Here is a 24,312-nt window from a genome sequence, read left to right as displayed (position 1 = left end):
CATGAATCTTTCTCACCTTCAGACCAGCCATTTCCCTCTGCTTTGCTCTTACCTGGCAACGGTGAGAATAAGAATTAACTTGTCTTACGTAGTGATGCCAAAGAAAGAAATCTCTGCTGTTACAAAAACAAGCAAACCAGAGGGGAAGCTGCTGATTGCTATGAATTACAAGAGGCTATCCATCACAAATGTCCTTGCAATATAATTCTTTTACTCTTGTCCCCCCACTTGACATGAAATATGTCGGAAGGCCAGATCTTTAAACCTAGCTGTAAATCTCAGACACATCCCCAACTCCCACTGACATCCCTGAGACCCGGTAGTGACACCCCTGGCAAAGGGTTCAGGGTTTGGGGAGGATCAATCAACCCTGGGATTTTTTTTTTGCTTTTCCAAGTGGCTGAAGGTGGAAGAGATCCCTTCTCCATAGCAAGCTTCCCTCCATGAAAACACTATCCTCCCGTTTTCTGTTGTAGGAGAAGCAAGATCTATAATAAATCACAAACTAACACATATCAATTTCACACCTTGATGACAAATGCCAGAGGGTGTTTTTTTTAATATACAAAAAAAAAAAAGAAGGGACTTGGGTCATCGTAGGCTGAAGTTTACTTTATCTTACGTTTCTCAATAGGAAACAGTTTGAGTTTAGCTGGGTGATTTAGAAAGGCTTTGTTGGGTCCAGAGCCTGAGTGGTAATGTATTCCGGGAGCTGATTTATGATACTCAAGGATTGTCATGCCGTAGATTCGGAAGGGGAGGCCGAGGCCAGCAGCTGACAGGAAGTGGGAGTATGACTCAGTTGGCTGTGGAAGAAACTGGGGAAGGGCAAAATCTGGCTGGGCAGAGCAGGGGAGAGGTAGAGCAAGGGAGAGGGAATTCAGAGTAAGACCCAGGCCCACCCCCTCTTCATTCTAGGGCATGCAGGGAGGAACAGAGAAGGGAGCAACATGAGTTGCATGGCTTATGGGGAAGGGAAGAGGCCCTGATTCCCTTCATTAGCTGCAGCTGGGAACACAGTATTTAAAAAGGGAAGTTGCACACAGCAAACTGTTGAGAGCAAATCGTGAATTATCTGGTATTGTTGAGGCTTATCTGGGTTCCTGGCATCTTCCCAACTGTGTGTGTTTTGCTGGCCTTTCAAATCTGCAATTCCTTATCCTGCGCTGTCCAGTCAATTGCTGCAACATGGTTTGTGTGAATTTTTATTTACAGTTTGTATGTACTTTGTTTTCGGACTGAATTTCCTCCACTTAAAGACTGTTCTTGGGAGAGTTAGTTCTCCAGCCGAAGGTAACCTGGACATTGGGGGCAAAGTTGGAGGTACTAAAGGAGCTGTTCTTACTTATTTGACTGTGTTGCCTTTGTGGCATGCCCTGGGTCATCACAGGGATGGATTTCCTTGCCTAATAACATGCTTGTGCCACTTTTACTCCATAGTGCTTGAGAAGAGAAAGACAGCGGGCTAGACCAAGCAAAAACGACTGTAAATTTGTTGAGGAGGTGTGCTCCTTCCGGAAACCCTGTGCACATTCCCAAATCATATGTCAATACCCTTGGCAAATTTTACTTTTCAGGGTATGACTTTGGCCGTTTTTCCCCCCCTAATGTTGACACAAGTTTTATTAGTTTGTAGCAATTCCTCTTCCCTCTCTCTCTCTTTCTCTGTTGCTGCCTTATCCATCTCTCTGGCAGGCAGTCTTTTTACAAATGGGCTTCTTTTAGAATCCATTCATTTCACCAAGATTAAGTCTTTCTGAAGGGATTACTAAATAACATTAGGAATTAATCTCATCCACAGAGAGAAAGAGCCTTATTGCATCTTTGTCTCCGTAATATATTCCCAGACCCACCGCAGTTCCCCCATCAATTTGAAGACATGGCAGCCACTCTGTCCCACGTGGGGCCAGGCATTCCTTCGGTGATAACATCCCCTTCAGGAACAAGAAAAATATTGAGCCAAGGAAGCTCGGTGCTCATAGGTAAGTTCCACCCTTTTGAAAATCTACCTATCCTAAATCTATTCTCCACACCTCCAGGAGGTTGGAAATAAATGGTTCAGCTGAGTGCAGGGAGTCCTTGTGATCAGTCCCAACACAATTCATATACATCAGTTTTGTTTTCAAATACACAGAGGGGCTGGTGAGTTGTTTTTCTTTTTTCATTGAAGATTAAGTAGAAATCTACTCCCAAATGTACTGTAATGCTCTGCGATTGTTGCAAGGAATTTTGCCCAAAACACGTTGGCTTCTCTTTCTCTAAGGTGAAAAATATTTAAGCTTCATACTTACAAGCTTCTGGAGAGTTATTTTTTAAAAAAGCCACTGTCGATGAATTACCCATCAAATAAAGATGCTGCGAGTAGTACTTCTCTTATGCCAAAAATATGAATCCGATTCTTTAGCCCTGAGTTGAAATATTTTCAAATTTTGCTCTGTAGAAAATTCTGGATATGTCTAATCAGAAGCAGTCCCGAGGGTTTCCTCTTCCACATGTGTTCTTAGATATCCAGAAATATGATCTTCCTGGCATGTGATAACTTAATGAAATCACATATGTGTAAACTAATGGCTAAAATGAAAAATGAAGAAATCCTGCTGACTCCCCCATTCACTGTCTAAGTTAATTGTAAGAATATGTGAGAGGAGAATAAGAATGAGTGAACTACATACAGTTCCTTGCAACTTATATACCGAGAGAGCGAGAACAGAGGGTGATTGTCTGCCCAGGTTCTCTACATATCTAGAACCTGGATTAATCAGGGTTCTAATCTAAATCACAAGATCTTCATTGCCAAGAAGTTCTCAGGATATCAAGAGTAATGGCTAGGATGACTGAATCCTCGGGAGGAAAGGGGCACGAGGTTCACCCTCTTAACACTGTACCTTTACTGCAGTGGTGGGATTCAATTTTTTTTACTCCTGGTTCTGTGGGCATGGCTTGGTGGGCGTGGCAGGGGAAGGATACTGTAAAATCTCCAGTCAGAGGTGGGATTTGCCGGTTCCCCGAACTACTCATAATTTCCACTACCGGTTCTCCAGAACTGGTCAGAACCTGCTGAATACCACCTCTGCTTTATTCATTGTGTGCATGCCGCATCATGTTGCACTAACTTAAAAGAGAGAACTGGCACCACAGTGCTCACTTTGCCATGTTGACTGAAGGAATGTCTTTGAAAAGTATGTTGACCTAGTAGTTAGCCTCTTGCTAATTATGCCCACTAATCCTATATGGAAAAAATCTCCTTCATTTTTTGTCCTCGGTCAGTTTGTTGGGGGTGAGGAAGAGATTCTGTTGAAATTTTGTTCTAAGGAGAAAAGCATTTTAGGAAAATTGACATAGTTGGATTATGATGCTCTTAATTATGAAGTGAACAAGGGCACAAAAATGATCTGCTACACAAAATTATCAGCTACAAAGTCCTACCAGTCAATGACTACTTCAGCTTCAACTGCAATAATATAAGAGCACACAATAGATACAAACTGAATGTTAACCGCTCCAAACTTGATTGCAGAAAGTACGACTTCAGCAACAGAGTGGTCAATGCCTTGGAATGCACTACCTGACTCTGTAGTTACATCCTCAAACTCCCACTCCTTTAACCTCAAACTATCCACTATTGATCTCACCCCATTCCTAAGAGGTCTGTAAGGGGCGTGCATAAGTGCACCATCGTGCCTCCCGTCCCTGTCCTATTGTCCCCATTTATTCATACCTATTTCCTTTATTCTTACTCATGTTTATACTTATACCTATTATCTTGTAAGCGATTGACGAATCAAATAAATAAATAAATAAAAAACATGGGTGAATGATTTTTCAACTCAGCAGTCATTTCTTTAATTGTCTGTAGTCTCCCAGGTTTACTATGCTTTGGTTAAATCCCAAGGGCCTCTTCTGATTGGCTGGTTTCAGACAGGAAATTAGCCAGTCAGGAAGGTTCATTGTGATGGAAAGATACGTATCGACTGCTTTCTTTTGTGTTCTCCATCACTTTCAGCAATAAAGTAAATGCAAACACACCATTAAAAGAAAGTTGAAAGACTTGTTCCAGTATGTTGAGAATAAGGTTAAAAAATAATAATAAATTCTCTTTTTTCAAAGGAAGAAATATTTTGAGAAAGTTGCATGGTAGATATCAGCGCCCTTCCAGAACCCAAAAATCTATCTCTCTTGTATTATTGTTTTTAATATAGAAGAATTTTATAATCCAGTCAAACAACAAGCCATACAGCCATGTTCAGAATGAAGCAGATTTCACAAATTTTAAGATAAATTAATAAGTAACACTTAAATCAAGAACCATCAATCTATCCATGGCAACTACTGATTTGTACTGTTATATAACTCAAGAGAGATGTGGCATTTATACATTATCAGCTATTCATAAACAGGTGCCTGAAAAGTAAGGTTATTTTCTTTTTATGGTTGCAATTTTATTAGAAAGAAAAGTAGCCTTTTTTGTTTTCTTAGTTTACTATTGAAGATATGCTGGCTGATAAATGAAATGGCAGATAAGTAGATGGGTTGGCCATATTTCTATGAAACTACCAGATCACCCTTTCAGTTAAAAAGAAAAATATGGTCCATAGGGCAGTATAACGGAGAAGAGGGAGATAAATTAAGACCTTCTACCCACTTTTTCTTTAAGGTTCCACTTCAGGAGCTTTGTAATTAGCTAAATTAGTTCTGGTACCAGAGTTTGGGCAAAGAAATAATCAGATGGCAGGAGAAGGTGTTTTAAAAATGTATTAAACTCTGGATTTGCTGGCCTTGTTCTACATGATTGCAACAGTTCTTTATTCAGACATAATGGAACCAGAATAAAGCAGTTTTTTTTTTATTCAGAGATATCGAAGCAACAGAAGATACAGACCAGTGGTGGGATTAAAAAATTTTTACTACCCGTTCTGTGGGCATGGCTTGGTGGGTGTGGCAGGGGAAGGATACTGTAAAATCTCCAGTCAGAGGTGGGATTTGTCAGTTCTCCAAACTACTCAAAATTTCCGCTACCAGTTCTCCAGAACTGGTCAGAACCTGCTGAATACCACCTCTGATACAGACTTAAGAGAATAAGCAGCCCTTGGAGTAGCTACTTCACTGGCTTCACACTTTTTAAATGGTTAGCTGCTATTGAGTGAGTCAAAATTGGAGAAAGGTTCTTTGTGACGGAAACCATAATACCAATTGAATCCTTATCATTCACTATTAATTGATGAAATGGTCTATTGTTGAATTGAGCTCTATGTTTAATAAACCTCATCTTTCAACCCCTGTGTATTTTAATGATAGAGACCCCAGTTTGGTGTAGTAGCTAAAAGCATCAGGCTGGAAACGGAGAGGTTGTAAGTTCTTGTCCTGCTTTTGAATCAGTTACTTTGTCATAGGAACCACGGAGTGCCAAACTACTTCCAAAAATGTTGCCAAGGAAACTGCATGGATTTGTCCATGTAGTCGCCAGAAGACAAGACTCACTTGAAGGCAAAAGTAAAAACACTTTAGTGATACCCAGACAGTGACCCAGACTTTCAATACAAGTTGCTTTAAAAAAAAATAGCTCTGATTCATAGGTGGTATGTAATAAGAACAGTAGTGTTAGCCAGGAAAATGTGCTTTTTATGACTAGAGAAATACAGTCAGCCGTAAAAAGGAAATCCTGCTGTTCCATATTTATTGTTTTCTCCCTTAGTGACTTCCATATCAAGTTTGCTTAGTTCTCAAATCAGACCAGGGTGTTTTTGAATCCAAGCATAAGCTTTGAATCATAGAGAGCCAGTGTTTTTCTTTTTAACATATCTCATTTCCATGTGGAATGAGAGTGTGAGACAACTTTCTCCATTGATTCAGAGACTGGACAACAGGAATATGTCTTCTTATTATGTGAGCCATTGCATTATTTAATTAGAACAGTTGTGTAATAGCAATAGCACTTAGACTTATATACAGCTTTACAGTGCTTTTCAGCCCTCTCTAAGCAGTTTTACAGACTCAGCCTATTGCCCCAACAATCTGGGTTCTCATTTTACCCATCTCGGAAGGATGGAAGGATGGGTCAACCTTGAACCTGGTGAGATTCAAACTACCAAATTGTAGGCAGCCAAATTGCAGTCAGCAGAAGTAGCCTGCAGTACTGCACTCTAACAACTGCACCACCATGGCTCATTCATAGGAACACATTCCTTTTGCATTTTACTGGGTAACGCACAAAAAAATTATCCCAGCACTTGCCCATTGATTTCCTCATTCACTTCTGGACTAAATAATCAGCCCTGCCTAGAAGAAAGAAAAGGAGAAGGTGAATGGAAGTTCAAGTTTTCCTCCTGATTAATATTGCTCATCTCTTTGGAGAAGCCAGATGATTATGTAGCCGCAGCTATGAAAAAGTAGAATTAAGAAATTGTGAAATTCAGTGGGAGTTTGCTTCAGAAAATGTTGGCCTTGACAAGTGCCCTGGGATATTGGCTCCAGTCTTTTCTTCATCATAATTTTGTGAGCTATTTCGTGTCTGTTGTTGACAATAAATAAATTGGCTGATTTTACAACCAATCATTTCATTCCTTCTCTGGTATCGCTCCATATTTGCTTAGGTAGAATTCAATGTTCTTTGTGCAGATATCATGATAGAATTTTTACCATCAGTTTCAAACTAATCAGTCCTACCTATCAATGAATACTTCAGCTTCAACCATAACCATACAAGAGCAAACAATAGATACAAACTCAAGGTTAACCGCACCAAACTTGATTGCAGGAAATACGACTTCAGCAACAGAGTGGTCAATGTCTGGAATACTCTACCTGGCTCTGTGGTTTCTTCCCCAAACCCCAAAAACTTTAACCTTAGACTGTCTACTATTGACCTCACCCCTTTCCTAAGAGGTCTGTAGGGGGCATGCATAAGCGCACCGAAGTGCCTACCGTCCCTGTCCTATTGTTTCTTTTTTATTTTTCTTATATGTATCCATGTATTCATAACTGTGTTTTTATACCTATTATCTTGTAAGCAATTGACAAACCAAATAAAATAAAATAAATAAAACTAAACTGCATTTCTTTCCATAAAAGTACAAAATCTCATGCTCTCGGAGCTGAAGCAGGCTGGAACTAGACAAATATATTGATTCATTGTTCATCATCAAACTTTTTTCCCCAGATGTTTGTGTTATAACCAAGGAATGCATGGCTATCCAGCCTGTTAAGTTTTGACCTATTTTTCTGCCTTTTAAAAATCTTCTAGGCTGCCCAGTAGATGGTCATCCAACTCCAAACATCACTTGGTTTTACGACGGTCATCCCTTCCATCTGCCCCATCAGGTTTTGGCATCTGGTCAGATTCTCCAGATCCTGAATGTCAGCAATGATTATCTGGGAGAAATCATCTGCAGGGCTCAGAATGAAGCAGGCTTGCTTATTCAAAAAACATCTTTGGTCATCCAAGGTAAAACATATTTCTGGAGCAGCCTTACCCAACCGGTAATTTTTCCATGTGTGTCAACTTCAATTTCTCATAGATTCTTTGAAGTATGACAACAGAAAACGAATGGATCTTTTGAACTAACAAATGGAATACGCAGTTTTGGAAGGGGGTATATTCTGGTTTTCTGAATTGTTATACATCTTTGCCATTGAATGTTATCAGAGCTTCCTGTGTAAGCCATACAGAGGGAGTCTTAAGAGAATGCTTAACAGAAAGCTAGATGTTTGATTCATTTATTGCAAGCAGAAAGCTATCCAACTTGCTCTGGGCATGCTGTGGAAATGCAAATTTCATACAAAAGTAAATGATTTCTGGACAGAAGTATATGTTCTATTTTACAATATTGTATATTGTCTCATGCTTGGTGATTTTAATGCTTGGTGATTTTTTTTTCCAGACTCTTTCAGACTAGAAACAAACCCAACTGAGAGAACCTATATAGGTTTTATGTCAGATTGCTTACCCTGAGAAGAAAAAAAAGACAGCCATTTAACAGTAGTAGAATGTAATAGACTGGCAAGTGCATTATAATAAGGTTGTTAAGGTCTTGCACTAAGAGTGGGGAGACTGAAGTTCTAGTCCACCTTCTACCATAGAGATTTACTGTGTGACTTTGAATTTTCACCTCTTTCTCAGACCAACCTGTCTTGCAAAGTTATTGAGTGGTATTGTTTCTCAACCTTTGGGAATGTTCTTTAATTTTCTTAATGATCCAGCATACTGTATCCGACCAACAAAATTTTCTTTATTTACTTAACTTACATGCCACCCCTCTAGAGAGCTTATAATCACAAAAACAATAAGTTAAACATTAAAAGATTCATATTAAAATTGATTTAAAATTGTCAGGATGGGAAGGAAGAAAACAAGATGCACAGGGGAAGGAGGCAGGCTCTTATCTTAGTCCATTAATCACCTCCAGAATGACACGTCCCCATTGGGTCTCCAGGCCAATTGACAAGGTTTCTAGGCCCTTTTGGGAGGCTAAATGTTATTTATTTCTTGCTTTTTCTAAAACCAGTTTGGACTCCTGTCACTTCCCTTTCCATGACGGGCTCTAACCTTGGAGAATTCTAAAGATTTTTTTACTTATATATGAAATTATATTGTGTGATCATTTGCACAATCTTTTAAATCTCCTTTCTTTGCTATTGATATGTGGGTTTATCTCTTTCAGTCTATTAGCCACTTGTTGCTCTCCATATTTGCTAGCATAGCTTGGTTAAAACTTTATTATACACGCAGTTGCATAATACCCAGTGCTGTGTATGGCTTCTTGAGCTCCTGCACATTCTTATCATTCTTTCCATAGACTAGGCTAGACTTTTTAACACACTTGAACTGTTGCGATTTCAGATTACTGGTGGTCAGTGGATAAGATGTCATCCTGTTCAGCCTCTTGTGGCAATAAGGGTCTACAGTATCATCAGCTGAAATGCTTACTGGATGGAACCCAGGTCAACGTGTCGCATTGTGTGGGAAAACCCAAGCCAAATCTGCAACCTGTGGCGTGCAATAGGAGAGACTGCCCTTCAAGGTTTGGCCTTCTGTTGAAATATTCAAATGTGTGTCAAAAGCTTCGCAATGAAGCAATGATTACTAACCTTTATTATGGAATCATTACTTGCCTAAGCACTGAAAACAACCGAAGTTGCTTTATCAGTTTAAAATGCCTGGCAGCCAGGGATTAAGAGTCTCTTTGCAGGACAGAGCAAGGTATCTCTGTCATCTTTCATGAAGGAATGTCTACCGGCAGGAGTGAGGTACTATGCATCTTGACCAGTGGTGCAATTCAACCAGTGTAACAACTGTTTCGGTGAGCGCACGTTTCACGCACGTGCTTTACATTTTAAAAAGCCCATTTTCAACTCAATTTCTTACCTCCTACTGCAACCCCTAGGACTAAAACAGCTGAGGCACAGCAAACCGCTCTGCGGTAAATCAGCTGTGCTAAAAAAAAATCAGGAAATAAAGCACAGGAAAGAGCAAGGGCAGGTGGGTGGGACCAAATGCTCACCACTTGAACCGGTCCATACCGGTAGAATCCCATCCCTGATCTTGACAGGCAATTACATAAAGTTGAGTCCATCAGAAAGAAATATTTCAGCCCAATCTTCCTAATGTTTACATGACTAGGATACATTTTCCATAATAAGGGTGGAGAAAGCTTTCTCCTTCTTGCATTTCCTTTGCAAATGATGGAAATATGATGCTAACGTGGCAGAACACAATCTGAACTAGCCTTTTTATTAAACGGCATAGGCCAGTCGCCAGTATCACATCACTGCCATTATATTCCAACCACATTTTATTGTATGTCTTGACTAAATGAGAATCGGAATGCCTGGAAAAATTATTGTCAGATAAAATAAAAAGGAAAGTGGTTGCTCCTTGACAATTTTTTTAACTGCTGCATTTCCTCATTACGCAGGCACACACACACACACACACACACATGCAGGTAGTCCTCAACTTAAAACCAATCATACAGGGACCTGCTTAAAATTACAGCAGCACTGAAAAATAGTGACTTATGACCATTTTTCACACGACTGTTGCCGCATCCCGATGGTCACGTGATCAGAATTTGGTCACTTGCCAACCGGCCATGACGGTTACAGTGTTTCAGACTTATGTGATCACCTTTTGCGACCTTCAGACAAGCGACGGGGAAGCCAGATTCACTTAACAATCATGTTACTAATTTAACAACTACAATGGTTCACTTAACCCCTGTGGCGAAAAAAATGGGGCAAAACTCACTTAACAACTGCCTTGTTTAGCAAGGGAGATTTTGGTCCCAGTTATGGTCATAAGTCGAGGCCTACCTCTGCACTGCAGTACATACTGAATGGACACATGTAATATTCTGTTAAAGAGAACCAGTTTGGTATACTGGTAGTAATTAAAGTACAAGGTTAGAAACCTGGAGACTGTGAGTTCTAGTTCTATCATGGGCTCAGAGCCAGCTGGGTAACCTTGAGCCAATCACTCTCTCTCAGCCCTACGAAGATAGCAATGGCCAGTCACTTCTAAAGTCTTGCTAAGAAAACTACAGGGCTTTGTCCAGCAAGCCACCAAGAGTCCAGGCTGATTTGAAGGCAAATATAAAACACATGTGCAGAAACACACATACACACACACACACACACACAAATATCCCTGCATGCACACACTATCATTTTTAAATAGATTTTTATTGTGTTTTCCACCAATACAATTCAAATCATAATCACATTTTCAACAGCATTTTGACATGTTTACATATTATCTTATAAGTCTTAATATATTTAATATACATCTATCAATAACTATTATCTTTATCAATAATTGGTTCTATCTTATATTCTTACATACTTTACATATTTACAAATCACTTTCTTAAGGTCTCTTACAATTAATCTTCGCCTCTTATTTCTTATGTCACACTATTTATCATTCAGTTATCCCAAATGTACCCATCATTTCTCATTTTGTGTGAGCGGTGTGAGTTTGCATCCGTTTCTGCCATTTTGTTACCCTCTTTGTTCTTCATTGCAAGGAAATATTAGTCTTTTTCCAATTTTGGAGGCCAACAGTAAGAAATCATTAGGTTTAGTCAAATAGATAAAAGAGCGTTGTCTTGGAAGAAATGAAACTGAAAGTTTTGTAATATGTACCTACAGTTCTTTCCAAGTAATTTCACTGAAAATTCTTCTCCCTTATGTCTCTGCATTAGATGGATGGTGACCTCATGGTCTCAGTGTACCCAGAGCTGTGGTGGGGGCATCCAGTCCCGAAGGGTGACTTGTCAAAAACTGACTGCTGCTGGGATTTCTGTACCTGTGTCCAGTGATATTTGTGCTCAACTGGCCAAGCGCCCAGTAGATACTCAGAGTTGCAACAGACAGCTATGTGTGGAGTGGACAACTACGGCCTGGGGACAGGTAAGTAAATTTGGCTCACACTAATCATTGTGATTCTGAAAAGGCAAAGATATCAGTTTAATTAAAGGAAAGGAAAGGAAAGGAAAGGAAAGGAAAGGAAAGGAAAGGAAAGGAAAGGAAAAAGGAACGGAGCAGAACAGAACAAAACAGAACAGAATAACAGAGTTGGAAGGGACCTTAGAGGACTTCTAGTCAAATCCCCTGCTCAGGAAGGAAATCCTATACTATTTGTTGTCCAATCTCTTCTTAAAAACTTCCAATGTTGGAGCATTCACAATTTCTGTGCAAGTTGTTCCACTGATTAATTGTTCTCACTGTCGTGAAATTTCTTCTTAGTTCTAGGTTGCTTCTCTCCTTGATTAGTTTCCACTCATTGCTTCTTGTCCTGCCCTCAGGTGTCTTGGAGAATAGCTTGACTCCCTCTTCTTTGGGGCAGCCTTAGAGATATTGGAACACTGCTATCATGTCACTCCTAGTCCTTCTTTACATCAAACTAGACATAGTAGTTCCTGCCACCGTTCCTTATATGTTTTAGCCTCCATCTTTGTTGTTCTTCTCTGCACTCTTTCTAGAGTCTCAACATCTCTTTTACATCGTGGTGACCAAAACTGGATGCAGCATTCCAAGTGTGGCCTTACCAGGGCATTATAAAGTGGTATTAACACTTCATGTGATCTTGATTCTATCCCTCTGTTTATGCAACCGAGAACTGTGTTGGGTTTTCGGGCAGCTGGAGCACACTACTGGCTCATATTTAAGTGATTATCTACTAGGACTCCAAGATCTCTCTCACAGTTACTACTATTGAGCGAGGTGCCACCTATAATGTACCTGTGCATTTAGTTTTTCTTGCCTAAGTGTAGAACCTTACTTTTTTCACCATTGAAAAAACTAAGGTTCCACATTTAGAATAGAATAAGAAAGAAATTTTACTGGTCCCAGAGGTGCTTTTTAGAGAGGAAACTGGACTTTCTAGTTTTTCTTTGAAGACTTTTCACTTCTCATCCAAGAAGCTTAGCTCAGCTTACTTTCAATCCATGAACAAGGATTGATCTCAGAAGTAAGTATGAAGGAAGAGTGAATAGGTCAAAAGGAAGGAGAAGACTAAGGTAGTTATGAGTGGGTGAAGTTGAGCCTACCTTCAAAGCTCAAGAATACAGGTTGGATCATAGACGAGTTGAAGAATAATTGCAAAGTATGCACTGGCTTCAATGTGTCATTTTTCAATTAGAAGAACAGGCATGCCACCTTTATTATTAAGGATATTTCCTGGGTTGTTTTTTTTCTCATTTGGGAATTTTAGGTAAGGGTTTTTTTTTAAATGCCTGCAGTCTTCCAGGTTCCTCAGGAAGATGACTCTTAGTTTATACCATGCCATGATGTCATATCCAGGCTCATTATCAAAAGCTGTATGAATTCATCAACTTCAGTTGATCTTTTGGCTTTCTAATGTAATATTTCTCCAGCCAGGAAAAGGAGGGGAAATTTTATTAAAGCACTGTGGAAACATATACAACTCCATTTTGAGTCAGCTCCACAAATTGATTATTGCAATTACAGTTAAGAACAGATTATGGTCTATATATAAATGGAATTTTGTTATTCTATCACAGAGTTCATCCCAAAGGAAATCAGATTCCTATTGGCCAAGCTCAATTATTAACCTTTTCCAAAATGCAAAGGAAAAAGAAGCATATTCTTTTGACCCTTTGAAAATAAGCCTTTCTATTATTCCTGTCTCCTATAATCTAGTGTTGATATGTCTCTGGTAATGACCGCAGAGAGGGGATTTCATGCAATTATTTATCAAGGAAAAAGAACCTTTGCTCATGTTTATAGTTGAACTTTTGACATCACAGTTTTGAAATCTAATATATTTTTAACTTGCACTCTGAAATGAGGGAGTCAAATCTTTTTTGCAATATGTGCAGACCCTTGTTGGGAAATAACCTTGGTTACATTAACATTAATAAGTCTAAACCATGGTTTTCCTTCGTGAAAATCAAAGAGGATAACAGCATAACTCCTTTTTTTCCATTCTGTCCATCCAATTTGTTGGCCTTACTTTCTTCTCCATGTTTCAAAAACATTGTAATTAGAAGGTAGGATACACCTTAAAGCTTCCAAGGGCATTGTGTGCTTGGGGTTCAAGAGCAATCACAGGGGGAAAAAAAGAATTGTGCTAAGTAGACACTCTCAATTGGCATGCAACACAAGACTTTCAGATGGATTGGGCTTGAGATCAATATTAGGAGTTAAGCTTTCTGGTCTTCTGTATTTGGGACTTCTATGCCTTTTGACTCTCCTGAGCTCCGAGTAGCTGTGGCGGTTGAAAATGCCTCTCTGTAGAACTAGCTCAAAATACTTTGTGCCCATCCGTGGATTTTATGAGCAAAAGACAACCAAACTGGTGGCGAACCTTACTGGATTATTGAAATGCGCTTTATACAGCCTGCTCTTGAAGACCCCTTGGAAGCCTAGCCTTTTTCACAAACAATCATCATGTTTGGGCATGCCAACTTTAAAATGTGGCTTTTCTCTCAGACCTTGGTGGAGGGACCAAGGTGCTGGAAGATGATAATTCTCAATTTCCTTCTATTATTTATTTTATGACATGTTATTAAAATAGAGTAGAGTAGAGTAGAGTAGAGTAGAGTAGAATAGAATAGAATAGAATAGAATAGAATAGAATAGAATAGAATAGAATAGAATAGAATAGAATAGAATAGAATAGAATTCTTTATTGGCCAAGTGTGATTGGATACACAAGGAATTTGTCTCAGGTGCATACGCTCTCAGTGTACATATAAGCAACAAGTAATAAATCATGATCATAGTCATAAAAATACATTCATCATATATCATAAGACACAACACTTAGTCATAGGACACTAAATAAGCAGTCAACATAAATCATACTAGGATACTACCGTAAATCAAACAATATACATCGCAAAATACAAGCAACAAAGTTACAGTCATAAGAAGATAAGGAGATAGGTAATAGGAAAGATTAGAAGAATAATAGTATGGCAGTGTTGTGGGAATCAGTTGTTTAGCAGAGTGATGGCATGGGGGGTGGGGAACTGTCCTTGTGTCTAGTTATTCTGGCATGCAATGCTCTATATCATCATCTTGAGGGTAGAAATTGAAACAGTTTATGTCCAGGTTGTGAGGAGTCTAGATATTTTCAAAGCCCTCTTTCTGGCTCATGCGGTATACAGGTCTTTAATGGAAGGCAGGCTGGTTGCAATTATTTTTTTTCTGCACTCCTAACTATCTGTTGAAGTCTGTGTCTGTCTTGTTTGGTTGCCATGCCAAACCAGACAGTTATATAGGTACCAATGAAAAGAATCAATAATTCCTTTGTAGAACTGTATCAGTGGCTCCTTGGGCTGTCTGAGCTTCCTGAGTAGCTTTTTGAGAGTAGTAGCTCAATCAGTTTTCATTAGGGAAAATGACACGATGAGCAATGTTTGTGCTTTGATACCAATGTTGTGATATCAATGTTACAATCCTATGATCCCTGGATAAGCCAGGATCATGAGATTTTTTTCCCCCCAGATATTCCAGCCTCACTGGCGTGAGACTGCAAATAGTGTACTATTGATTCCATTCTGATATCGGAGTCTCCAAATGTATTTAAGCTTTTTTAAAAATCAGATGTTTAAAAATATATATATAGTGCTCTTTCTTACCTATCCTCCCAGCAGAATAAGGCTTGAAATGAGCCATGTCTTTACCTGCAGATCTCACCACTCTATGCTACAGCCCAAATGCTGGTCACATTGCTTTGACTAGTACTCAAATACCACCATTACCTTGCATGCCCAATAATTAATCTTTTTAGACACCCAGAGAAAATTCCAATAATCAAATTCAACAACTTAAAGACAGGCTCTAACCAGGAAGGATGGAGTTCTTGGAGAAGAACAAGATAATTGGAAATTACAACCAAATCATATTCTACCCAGTGGTTTGGGTTTTGTTTGGTGAGGTTTTGAGGCAGATCTATATTCAACACTAAACTTACTCTATCCTTTCCTGTTGAAGGCGGTATTCCTTAGATATCTCTAGATAAATTTTTGCTAAGCATAGTTTATTGATCCATTCCTTGTAACTCTCCAGAAACATTCCTCTGGGACTTTTGGTGGGACTTTTAAGGATTAATGGATGCTCTAAGCACTCATAAAGTGTTACAGTGTAAAGAGGGGAAGCGGGATAAAATGTAAATCATAAACAAATGTTTGTTTCCACTATCATGTAAAAAAAAGTTTGTGTACATTTATGAGCCACACTGGTTAAATTTCTAGCGCTTAACATTAATCATACCTTCCTTTGCAATTATTCATAACATGCCTTTCCTAATTCTGTAATGCTGGTTGCCTATCAAGTGTGATAAATATTTGTTGTAAATATTTGTTATAAAATATTTACAACAGCAGACAAAATACAGCAACCCTTTCCAGAATAAAATTTACACTGCAAGTTAGAAAGGGCAGGGGTGGGATTCAAAAATTTTAACAACTGGTTCTGTGGGCGTGGCTTAGGTGGTGGGCGTGGCTTGTGGTCATGTGACTGGGTGGACATGGCTTGGTGGTCATGTTATTGGCTGGGTGTGGCCAACTCAATATCACTCACATCGAGGCATGCATCTCCTCGCCTGGCCTCTCATGACTGTGGGGATGCTGCAACAGTCGCAAGTGTGAAAAATGGTCATAAGTCACTTTTTTCAGTGCCATTGTAACTTTGAATGGTCACTCCACACAAGCAAAGTACCAAAGGAGGGGAAAAAAACTCCAGAGAGGTTCCTGAGACAGGAAGTCTAGTCCTGCCAAGAATGTAATAAGGGTTAAAAGAGAGGCAGTTTCTGTAAGCAACACCAGAATGTTTCCTTCCTGCCTTCCTTACAGGATTAGGCCAGTTATTTCTTCTAACAACCGGTTCTCCGAACTGCTTAGAATGTTAACAACCGGTTCTAGCGAATAGGTGCGAACTAGTAGAATCCCACCCCTGAAAAAGGGGAATGAGAAAACGAGAATCAGTGATAGAATAACATTTTGTTTATTCATACGGTGGAATTGATGACATTATTTTTTAAAATACCAAATAATTATAAAAGGGGTTAACTGGCTGAATCAGTGAGAAAGCTACACAGCACTGCTAGCTTTTCTTGGGGAGATTCAACTTTTTTGAAAGTTTCCTATTTGTGTCTATTCAAAATATTAGAATTGTAGCTTAGTCCACCAGCCAATTCTTGTGGTTGATCACAAATTTGAAAGTCTCTCTTACCACTTCAGGCAGCAAGTAAACAGTTTCACATCTATTCTAACCAGTGTCTTGTGTTTTTGGGGGTTTTTTTGTTAACAGTGTAATGGGCCTTGTGTTGGCTCTCATCTGGCACTCCAGCACAGGCAGGTTTTTTGCCAGACCAGGGATGGAGTCTCCGTGCCTTCAGACCAGTGCAGTTCCCTCCCAAGGTAGGTCCCACTGACACCTTGAAAATACCAGAAGCTCTGTGTTCTGGTTCTCACACAATAATACATTATAACTGCTGATATCAACGAATGCTTTTGTCTCACATAAAAAGTCTCCAGTGCCCTCCTTGGTTGAATGACTTAGTGGGAATTTCATGCTTCTTCTTTGCTATAGTTTTTTTTTCTTCTGCATCATAACCATGGGCCTTTTCTATCTTCTTCCCAATGTTTGAGTCTATTTGCACTTATCTGTGTACGGAGAGCAGACATAGGGCTGAAGCTCCAGAGGAGAAAGCCATTTTAATTCTGAGGCTTGGTCTCATGAGTAGCAACATCATAACATGTTATACAATTTCATAGGCCTGTCTCTATGTTCTTTTGTAAGCCATTTTAGTTCGTGATTATTTTCAAGATCCAAACACCTCTGAAACAACTCCTGTGAGGATAACCTTGAATCTATTTTCCTAAAGCAGGAGTGTCAAACTCAAGGCCCACAGGCTGGCCCCAGCCTGTGGGGTGCTTACATCTGGCCCATGGCGCCACCCTGGAAACAGCAAAGGACCAGCCCATGGTGCCTCTGCCAGCAAAAAAGACGCTCGGGAGGGCCATGTGCAGCCCCTCCCCAAGCTCCATTTCTGGCCACAACAGCTTCCTGCAATGGCCTCTCCCCTGAGCTGCCAGCAAAAAGGAGGAGCTCCATTTTCGACCACAACGGCCTCCTGCAACGGCCTCTCCCCTGAGCTCCCTTTTCACTGGCAGAGGGCTGCAGGAGGCCATCGCAACACAAGTGACGTTGAAGCTGGTCACGCCCATCCTGGCCACGCCTACGCCAGCCCCTGATGTCAAACACAACCCTGATGTGGCCCTCAATGAAATCGACACCTCTGACCTGAAGGGTATATGCAAATATTAATGATTTTCCTCCCCCCATTTTATGTATTTTTTTCCATCAAAGGCCTTTAAACACTCAGAATTGCTGGACAGATGCCTGTGGCGTACACTGGAGAGTCAGTCTGTGGACGTTGTGCACTGCTACCTGTGGGAATTACGGCTTCCAATCTAGAAGAGTAGAATGTGTACGTGTTCATACGAACCAGCCTGTGCAAGATCACTTATGCGCCTGGAGACCAAGACCAGCTAATTGGCAGAGGTGTAACATCACTCCATGCGAAAATAGTACGTTTCTACTATTTCACACCCTAGTCAATAAGCAATGCAGCAGCCTGAATATGCATGTTCTTAGGGGGTATTCACACACTCCTCCCTACAAGTATAGGCGGTCCTCGCATAACAAGCAAAATTGGGACCAGAGACTCCATCACTTAACTACTTAACACAGGGGTGTCAAACTGGAGGACTGGATCAGCATTGTAGTTCTCCTCTGGAGTGGGGCGGGATGGATGCTTCCTGCAGCATCCTGTCGGCCAAAACGGGGCATGGGCAGTCTGCGTGTGGCCCACCTGCACCTTGTTTTTGCCCTCCGTGGCCTCCTGCAACACTCTGCCGGCCAAAAATGGGCCGCGTGGCCCGTTTCTGGTTCATTTTCCAGCCCGTTTCCAGCCTGTTTTTCAGCCCATTTTCAGCCTGTTTTTCAGCCCATTGTTGGCTGGTAGAATGCTGCAGGAGGCCCTGGAGGGTGAAAACAAGGCACAAGGGGGCTCACACGTGGCCTGTTTTAGCTGCCAGAGTCGCTGTGGGCCAGTCCTTTGATATTTCCAGGCCCGCGGGCCTTGAGTTTGACACCCCTGACTTAACAGTACTTAACTTTTGGCAACACAATCACACAATTGCCATTTGCAAACTTCAAAGCCAGCTTCTGACAAGCCAAGTCAATGGGGAAGCCAGCAGGTTGTCGCAAGTGGTGGTCACGTGACATCATTCTTAATGACCATGGGTGAACCACTTAAGTAATTCCGTTAAGTAATTCTATTCCGGTTATTAAGTAAAACATCACATGACTGTGCCCAACTTAACATCAGTTCCACCCATGGTCATGAAGCACAATGTCACGTGACCACCACTTGCAACGTCCCGCAGTGAGTTGGCCATGGTGAGTTGTCTGCAGTGACTTGGCCGTGGAGAGGCGGCCACAGCGAGCTGGCTCTAGCAGTTTGTTCCCATCCTTCTTCCCTCTACCCCTTCCACTTATCCCACCTCCATCCTGCTGGAAAGAAAGAGGGAAGCGAGCATTTTGGTCCTTGTGTGTTTATTTTTTTCAAAATGATTCATGTATGCAAGAGAAAATTATGCTTGGTATATAGCAGATAGGGTTCAAATAATTTTACTTATTTTATTTATTTTTTTGTTACGAATTCAATGCATACCTACTAATTTTGTTAGTTAATTAGCCTTGGCTCTTCAAACATTTACTAGGAGGGGAAGATTGATAGGACTGGTTTCAGCTGGAACTGACAATCCCAGGTCATCAGGGTGAGACACCTTGGCATTTTATTGGACTTTTTATACATGTTTACATTTTTTTCCCCGTTTGCTTTTTCCTCTGGAGGTGGGAATGTCATAAGTTCAGGCTCCTCTTTCATCTGAGTAACTACAGATGTTCTAAAGAGCCAGCAAGATTCAAGATGAGATTTGTCATCCCCCCCTCTTTTTTTTTTTTTTTACTATTCTCATCCCCTTTTTCCTAGTTGAGTGCAGAGATACCACCAGGTATTGTGAGAAGGTGAAGCAGTTAAAGCTCTGCCAACTGGCACAGTTCAAGTCACGCTGCTGTGGGACGTGTGGAAAAGCATGAAGGCAGCAGCGAAAGAAAGAAAGAGAAAGTGAATTTAGCAGCCGATGGCCTTGCTCTACTCTGCTCCTGAGAAGGGCTGCTTTGAGAGGAGGAAAATTGGAAAAGCAGTTGCCTCGCCTGCCACTTATTTATTTATTTTTCCTTTCTCTCCCCCTCTCTTTTTTTTTCTTGTTAAGAAATCTCTTTTAACAGAGTCATTTGTTCTTTCTAAAAAAAAAAAAAAAACACAAAAGACCTTGACAAGGTTTCTCTCCTCATGATGGGAAACACATGCAGCGAGTCACAGTTCAGATGAGGGTGGAGGCCAAGAAAGGGAGAGAGAGAGAGAGAGAGAGAAAGAGAAAGCATGTTGGAAATGGAACCGTCCAGAAGACATCACTGGGGGCCCTTGACGGACTGAAGAAATGATGTGGAAGCAACTGGAGACCAAACGCCCAACTGGATTACTACTACGTAAATCGAAATGGGGCTTGACAGATACAGAAAGCAGAGATTAAAATGGACGATTGCCACCTTGCAAATGTTGGAACTGATTCTGGCACGCTTACAGTGAATCTTCTTCCCAAATAGGGATTTACTACGGTGCGCTCACTACCATCACCACCTGGGAAGCTGGTAGCGTGCAGTGTTATACTCGTGACTTCTTGGCATTTTGCCACAGAGGCTTACCAGTGAGAACAGCTGGCATTTGGGGGGGGAGCTAGAAATTGGCCATAGTGATGGGGATTGGCCGTGCCAGCACATCCAGAGGCCACTAAGTTGGGGGAAATGTAATTAGAAATAAGGGGGAGTAAGTAAAAGTCCTCACTGTCTAACTCCGTACTTCCCAAGAGGTTGTTTGTACATTTGAGGAGATGATGGCTTGTTTGTATCCATAATGAGGTTATCATAGCCGTATGTCTTTTTTTAATGCTACAGTGTGGGGTATTCTGCTTTTGTGATCCTCAGGTGGCACAGTTTGACTCTCAGAATGCTACAGTAGATTAAACTGCATTTTCTAATAACGTGGCTGAAATGCAGGGGAAGCAATGCCATACGGATTAGGAAGAAAGGTGCACCAAAGATTAATTCTCACCATTGGTTTTGGTTGCTTGCGGTCCAGATGCCAATCTCTGCTTCGCCTACTGAAAGCTTGGAGTTCTTTTTAGTTTATTTCATTTTAAAAACGAAATGCCTAACTAAATATATTGGATGCAAGTTTCATCCTGATTGCTCTTGATAAATATTGAATCTGATGAAAACGGAGGGAAATACTCAAGAGGTTTCCATCGCATGTTTCTATTGGCTTTTGTTAGTAGAAATGAAGTTGGAAACTAATAAAAAAAAGTCTAAAAGAATAAGAAGAAATTGGGATAGAAGATTATGTAGTCCATATGGTTCAGAGTGAGTGTAAAAAACCCTGCACATATTTTGCAATAATAAAAGAGAAAGTATGAGGCAAACCCTAAGAGGAATAAGTGAACTCATTTGTCCAAAAATGTTTTTTTTTTTTTAAAGAGGTTGGCAACACCTGTTCAGCCTCACCCATTCTCCACTACGGAAGTACAACATAATCCATCCAACTGCGTATAGATTTTCTACATTGAAATGAGAGGTTCCATGAGATTAGGTCATGTTTAAATTGGTTTGCAGAGTAATCCTATTAATCTTTGCCACTGTGAATGCCCACTATGTGGAACAAATGCTGAGGTAAATTACAAACATCCTCTCAGGCCTGATGAAATATACTAACTGAACTGTTTTCTTATTTGATGTGGATGACTCAGAGAAAGACAATCAATATAAGTGCTTCCCATTTCATTTTTTTAAGGGTGTTTTCTTTTTTATTAAGCAGGATGAAATTCACAAACTGCTGAACTGCTTGGAGCTAAAACACAGCAGCTCTGAAACACACTTCTTTGGAAGAATAGAAGCTCTGATTGACGGGCTGTTGCAGCCATCTTATAATGCCCCTTCATTTAGCCTCCTTCACTTAGGAATAACTCCATTGCTGTTTGCTTTCTGGGTATTGTCAAATGGAGCTGAGCGCCTTTAAGAAATGAGGCTCAGAGCTCACACAGGCTCCAGACCTCTGCTGTTCATTAAAGCAGTTCATCTTTTTTCCCCAGATACTCCATGAGTCTTAAAAAACAAACCACTATGTCTACCTTTAGAATTGCAATGCAAGTCAATTCCTTAATGCGACAGGATTCACAAAATGATGGGCTGTTTTAATGAAGAATAAGCGGTCATTTTGGAAGCACACAGCCCTGGGGTGAAACATGGGTTGCCCCATGGCACAATTCAAACAGGTTACATATTATACTTCCTGCCTGCTATTAAAGGAGAAGGAAAGGCAGTCTGCATCAGGTCTATAGTGTCCTTCACACCTTTTAGAGCTTTGACCAAAAGCGGAGCAAATGAATGAGCTGCTTCCCACCGACTCTGACCCAGTAACGATAAGAGAAGCGTGTGGTTGGTTTGTCTTGCTTTGGGGGCTGACTCTGACACAACATTTGGCAGGTGTGTTGGTTTTTACCCAGCACTGTTTTCTCAAAGGTACAGTGACTGTACATCTCTAGTAACTATCCAAAGCTAGGCTTTAGCACAATGAAGGATTGAGCACCTGTAAATCAAATTGGTGTTTTGTATTTGCAGAGAAGGAAGGGCCTTCAAACAAGATCACGATTTGTGGGGCACATTTTTGTACCCCAAATGAGTGGTGTGATGGCCTCGAGGTGGAGCTCTCCCCTCACAATCAGGAGGCTGTGAGTTCGATCCTAGGTAGAGGCAGATATTTCTCTCTCTGGGCACAATGAGAATATATCTGCCGAATAGAATTCCGCATTGGTGACAGGAAGGGCATCCAGCCAGTAAACACTCTGCTCCATTCAATTGCCCTGACTCCACCCCACAAGGGATTATGGTATCATTAAAAGGAGGTGATGATTTTTGTACCCCAAACATCTTCAGGGAGGGTAGGTGGACTCTTCAAGTTCTGGGGAGTTCGGTTGAGCACAAGCCCTATAAAAGGCCAGACCTGCGGCTTGGGTGTCTTTGTGGAGGATTCTTGGCTTGTATTTAACCGTAAAATGTGTGCTGAAGGTAGCATTGATAGGTTGCAGCTTTTTATTACCTGTATATTTTAAGACGAGCCTGGAAGTTCTCTGATGAGGTCAATGTCAGGTCCGCCAGATTTAAATTGCCTTCTGTTTTGGGCTTTCCAAAATGTATCTGGCAGAGAGTTTTCTCTCTTTTCAGATGGGTCTCTTAAGTTACTGCGTTGCTATGAATCAATGCAACATTTATTTAAAGAGAGAGAGAGAATGTCTTTCTACATTATGTAAATGTATCGTGTGTATATTTATTAGAATTTCTTGTATAAAAAGTGCAATATGAATAATTGTACATTATTTTGTCCAGATGAAACTATTGGGTGGGGTGGAGGGAGGGCGGGGGGGGGGAAGAGAAGAGATTCTTCTGTAATACATCTGCAATGTTTTGTAATACCGGTGACATTTGTATTGTCTGTCCTTATTGTTGTATTTAACTTTGACTACATTCATTTCATACAGAGAAAACCACAACGGGGGTGTGTGGGGGTGGGGCAGCGGGATGGAGGGGAAAGTTACATTCTACAAACAAAAGATCCCTTTTCCTTAGCAGGGATGTCGTAGCTGTTTTTTCTCCATAGAAAAATAAATCGATTTTCATTAGAACATCAGGCGTCCATCGCTAAACTCTTTCAGATGGTGGCGTTTTGGAAAACTCTCTGTGAAATGAATCCAGGGGACAGCATTCAAATGGGTGCAGTGTTTGGGGGGTTTGGATGTGTGTGTGTATGAGTGTGCCCTAATATAGACGTAAATGAGGCTCCCGGAGAAGATGGCTTCCCTGTTTATTTCAAAGTATGCATCTTTGTGTTGTCAGTGCCATTTAATGCTCTTGCAACCCAGAGACCTGAATTGAAGCACAGGCGGATAATCTAGTTCCGATTTCAATTGAGCTCTATCCAACTCTGGCTTGCCTTCCTCCCACCCACCTACTCCCCGGGAGCTGGCTAGTTGCTCTGTCCCGTTTGCAAACCCCAGCCGGGATCCCCTGAGTTGCATCCCACCAACAACAAGGCATGTCTGTAACTGTGCTAAGGCTTGCGGCCTATGAATGTAATTGCAAATGTTTCATGAATTGTGACTTGGCAGCATCCATGTAAATCTCTTGTTAAGTTGACAAATACTACAGGAGGCAGCTCCCCCGCTTTTTTAAAAAAAAAAACTTGTTTATATAATTTTTTTGTACAAATCATGCATCTTATTTATTTACTTTCTTGTCAGACTGGTTCTTTATCATTTCCTCTGGAATCTTGGGAATTACAAGTATTCAGAATTCCCCTTTGTCTTCTGTCTGAAGAAAAACACTAAATCTCTGAGGACATGGAGAGAACATTCTAGGAAACATAACCATTTCCATCCTAAAGCCAGAAACAGAATAATAATAATAATAATAATAATAATAATAATAATAATAATAATAATAATAATAATAATAATAATAATAATAATAATAATAATAATAATCTGAACACTAGAAATATCTCCCATCTCTCCCCCCAATGTTTGCCAATGTCCTCTTCTGAGTTCGGGAATCTCCCATTTTGGAAAGCCATTAAAAGGGGTACCAGGAAGATCTTCGTTTCTA

At 40.6% G+C, this 24,312-nt stretch overlaps 1 protein-coding gene across 1 annotated transcript in view; it reads left to right on the top strand.

The window, feature by feature from the left end:
- The window catches only part of ADAMTSL1 (ADAMTS like 1), a 252,080-nt gene extending 228,144 nt beyond the window's left edge, over positions 1-23,936 (top strand). Inside the window, exons 23-29 of the mRNA XM_087957646.1 lie at positions 1,848-1,982; positions 7,241-7,441; positions 8,837-9,017; positions 11,199-11,406; positions 16,777-16,886; positions 17,839-18,059; positions 19,529-23,936. Of these exons, the coding sequence (XP_087813772.1) occupies positions 1,848-1,982; positions 7,241-7,441; positions 8,837-9,017; positions 11,199-11,406; positions 16,777-16,886; positions 17,839-18,059; positions 19,529-19,635 (1,163 nt within the window). The 3' untranslated portion in view covers positions 19,636-23,936. The remainder of the gene's footprint in view (positions 1-1,847; positions 1,983-7,240; positions 7,442-8,836; positions 9,018-11,198; positions 11,407-16,776; positions 16,887-17,838; positions 18,060-19,528) is intronic.
- The last annotated feature ends 376 nt before the right edge of the window (positions 23,937-24,312 follow it).

This window comes from Notechis scutatus, chromosome 2, assembly GCF_049901735.1.
Source record: "Notechis scutatus isolate UNSWTSFEM ecotype Mainland chromosome 2, rNotScu1.2, whole genome shotgun sequence".
NCBI lineage: Eukaryota > Metazoa > Chordata > Lepidosauria > Squamata > Elapidae > Notechis > Notechis scutatus.
The sequence above is the reverse complement of the archived record's forward strand: the minus strand, read 5'-3'. Positions and strand labels throughout refer to the sequence as shown.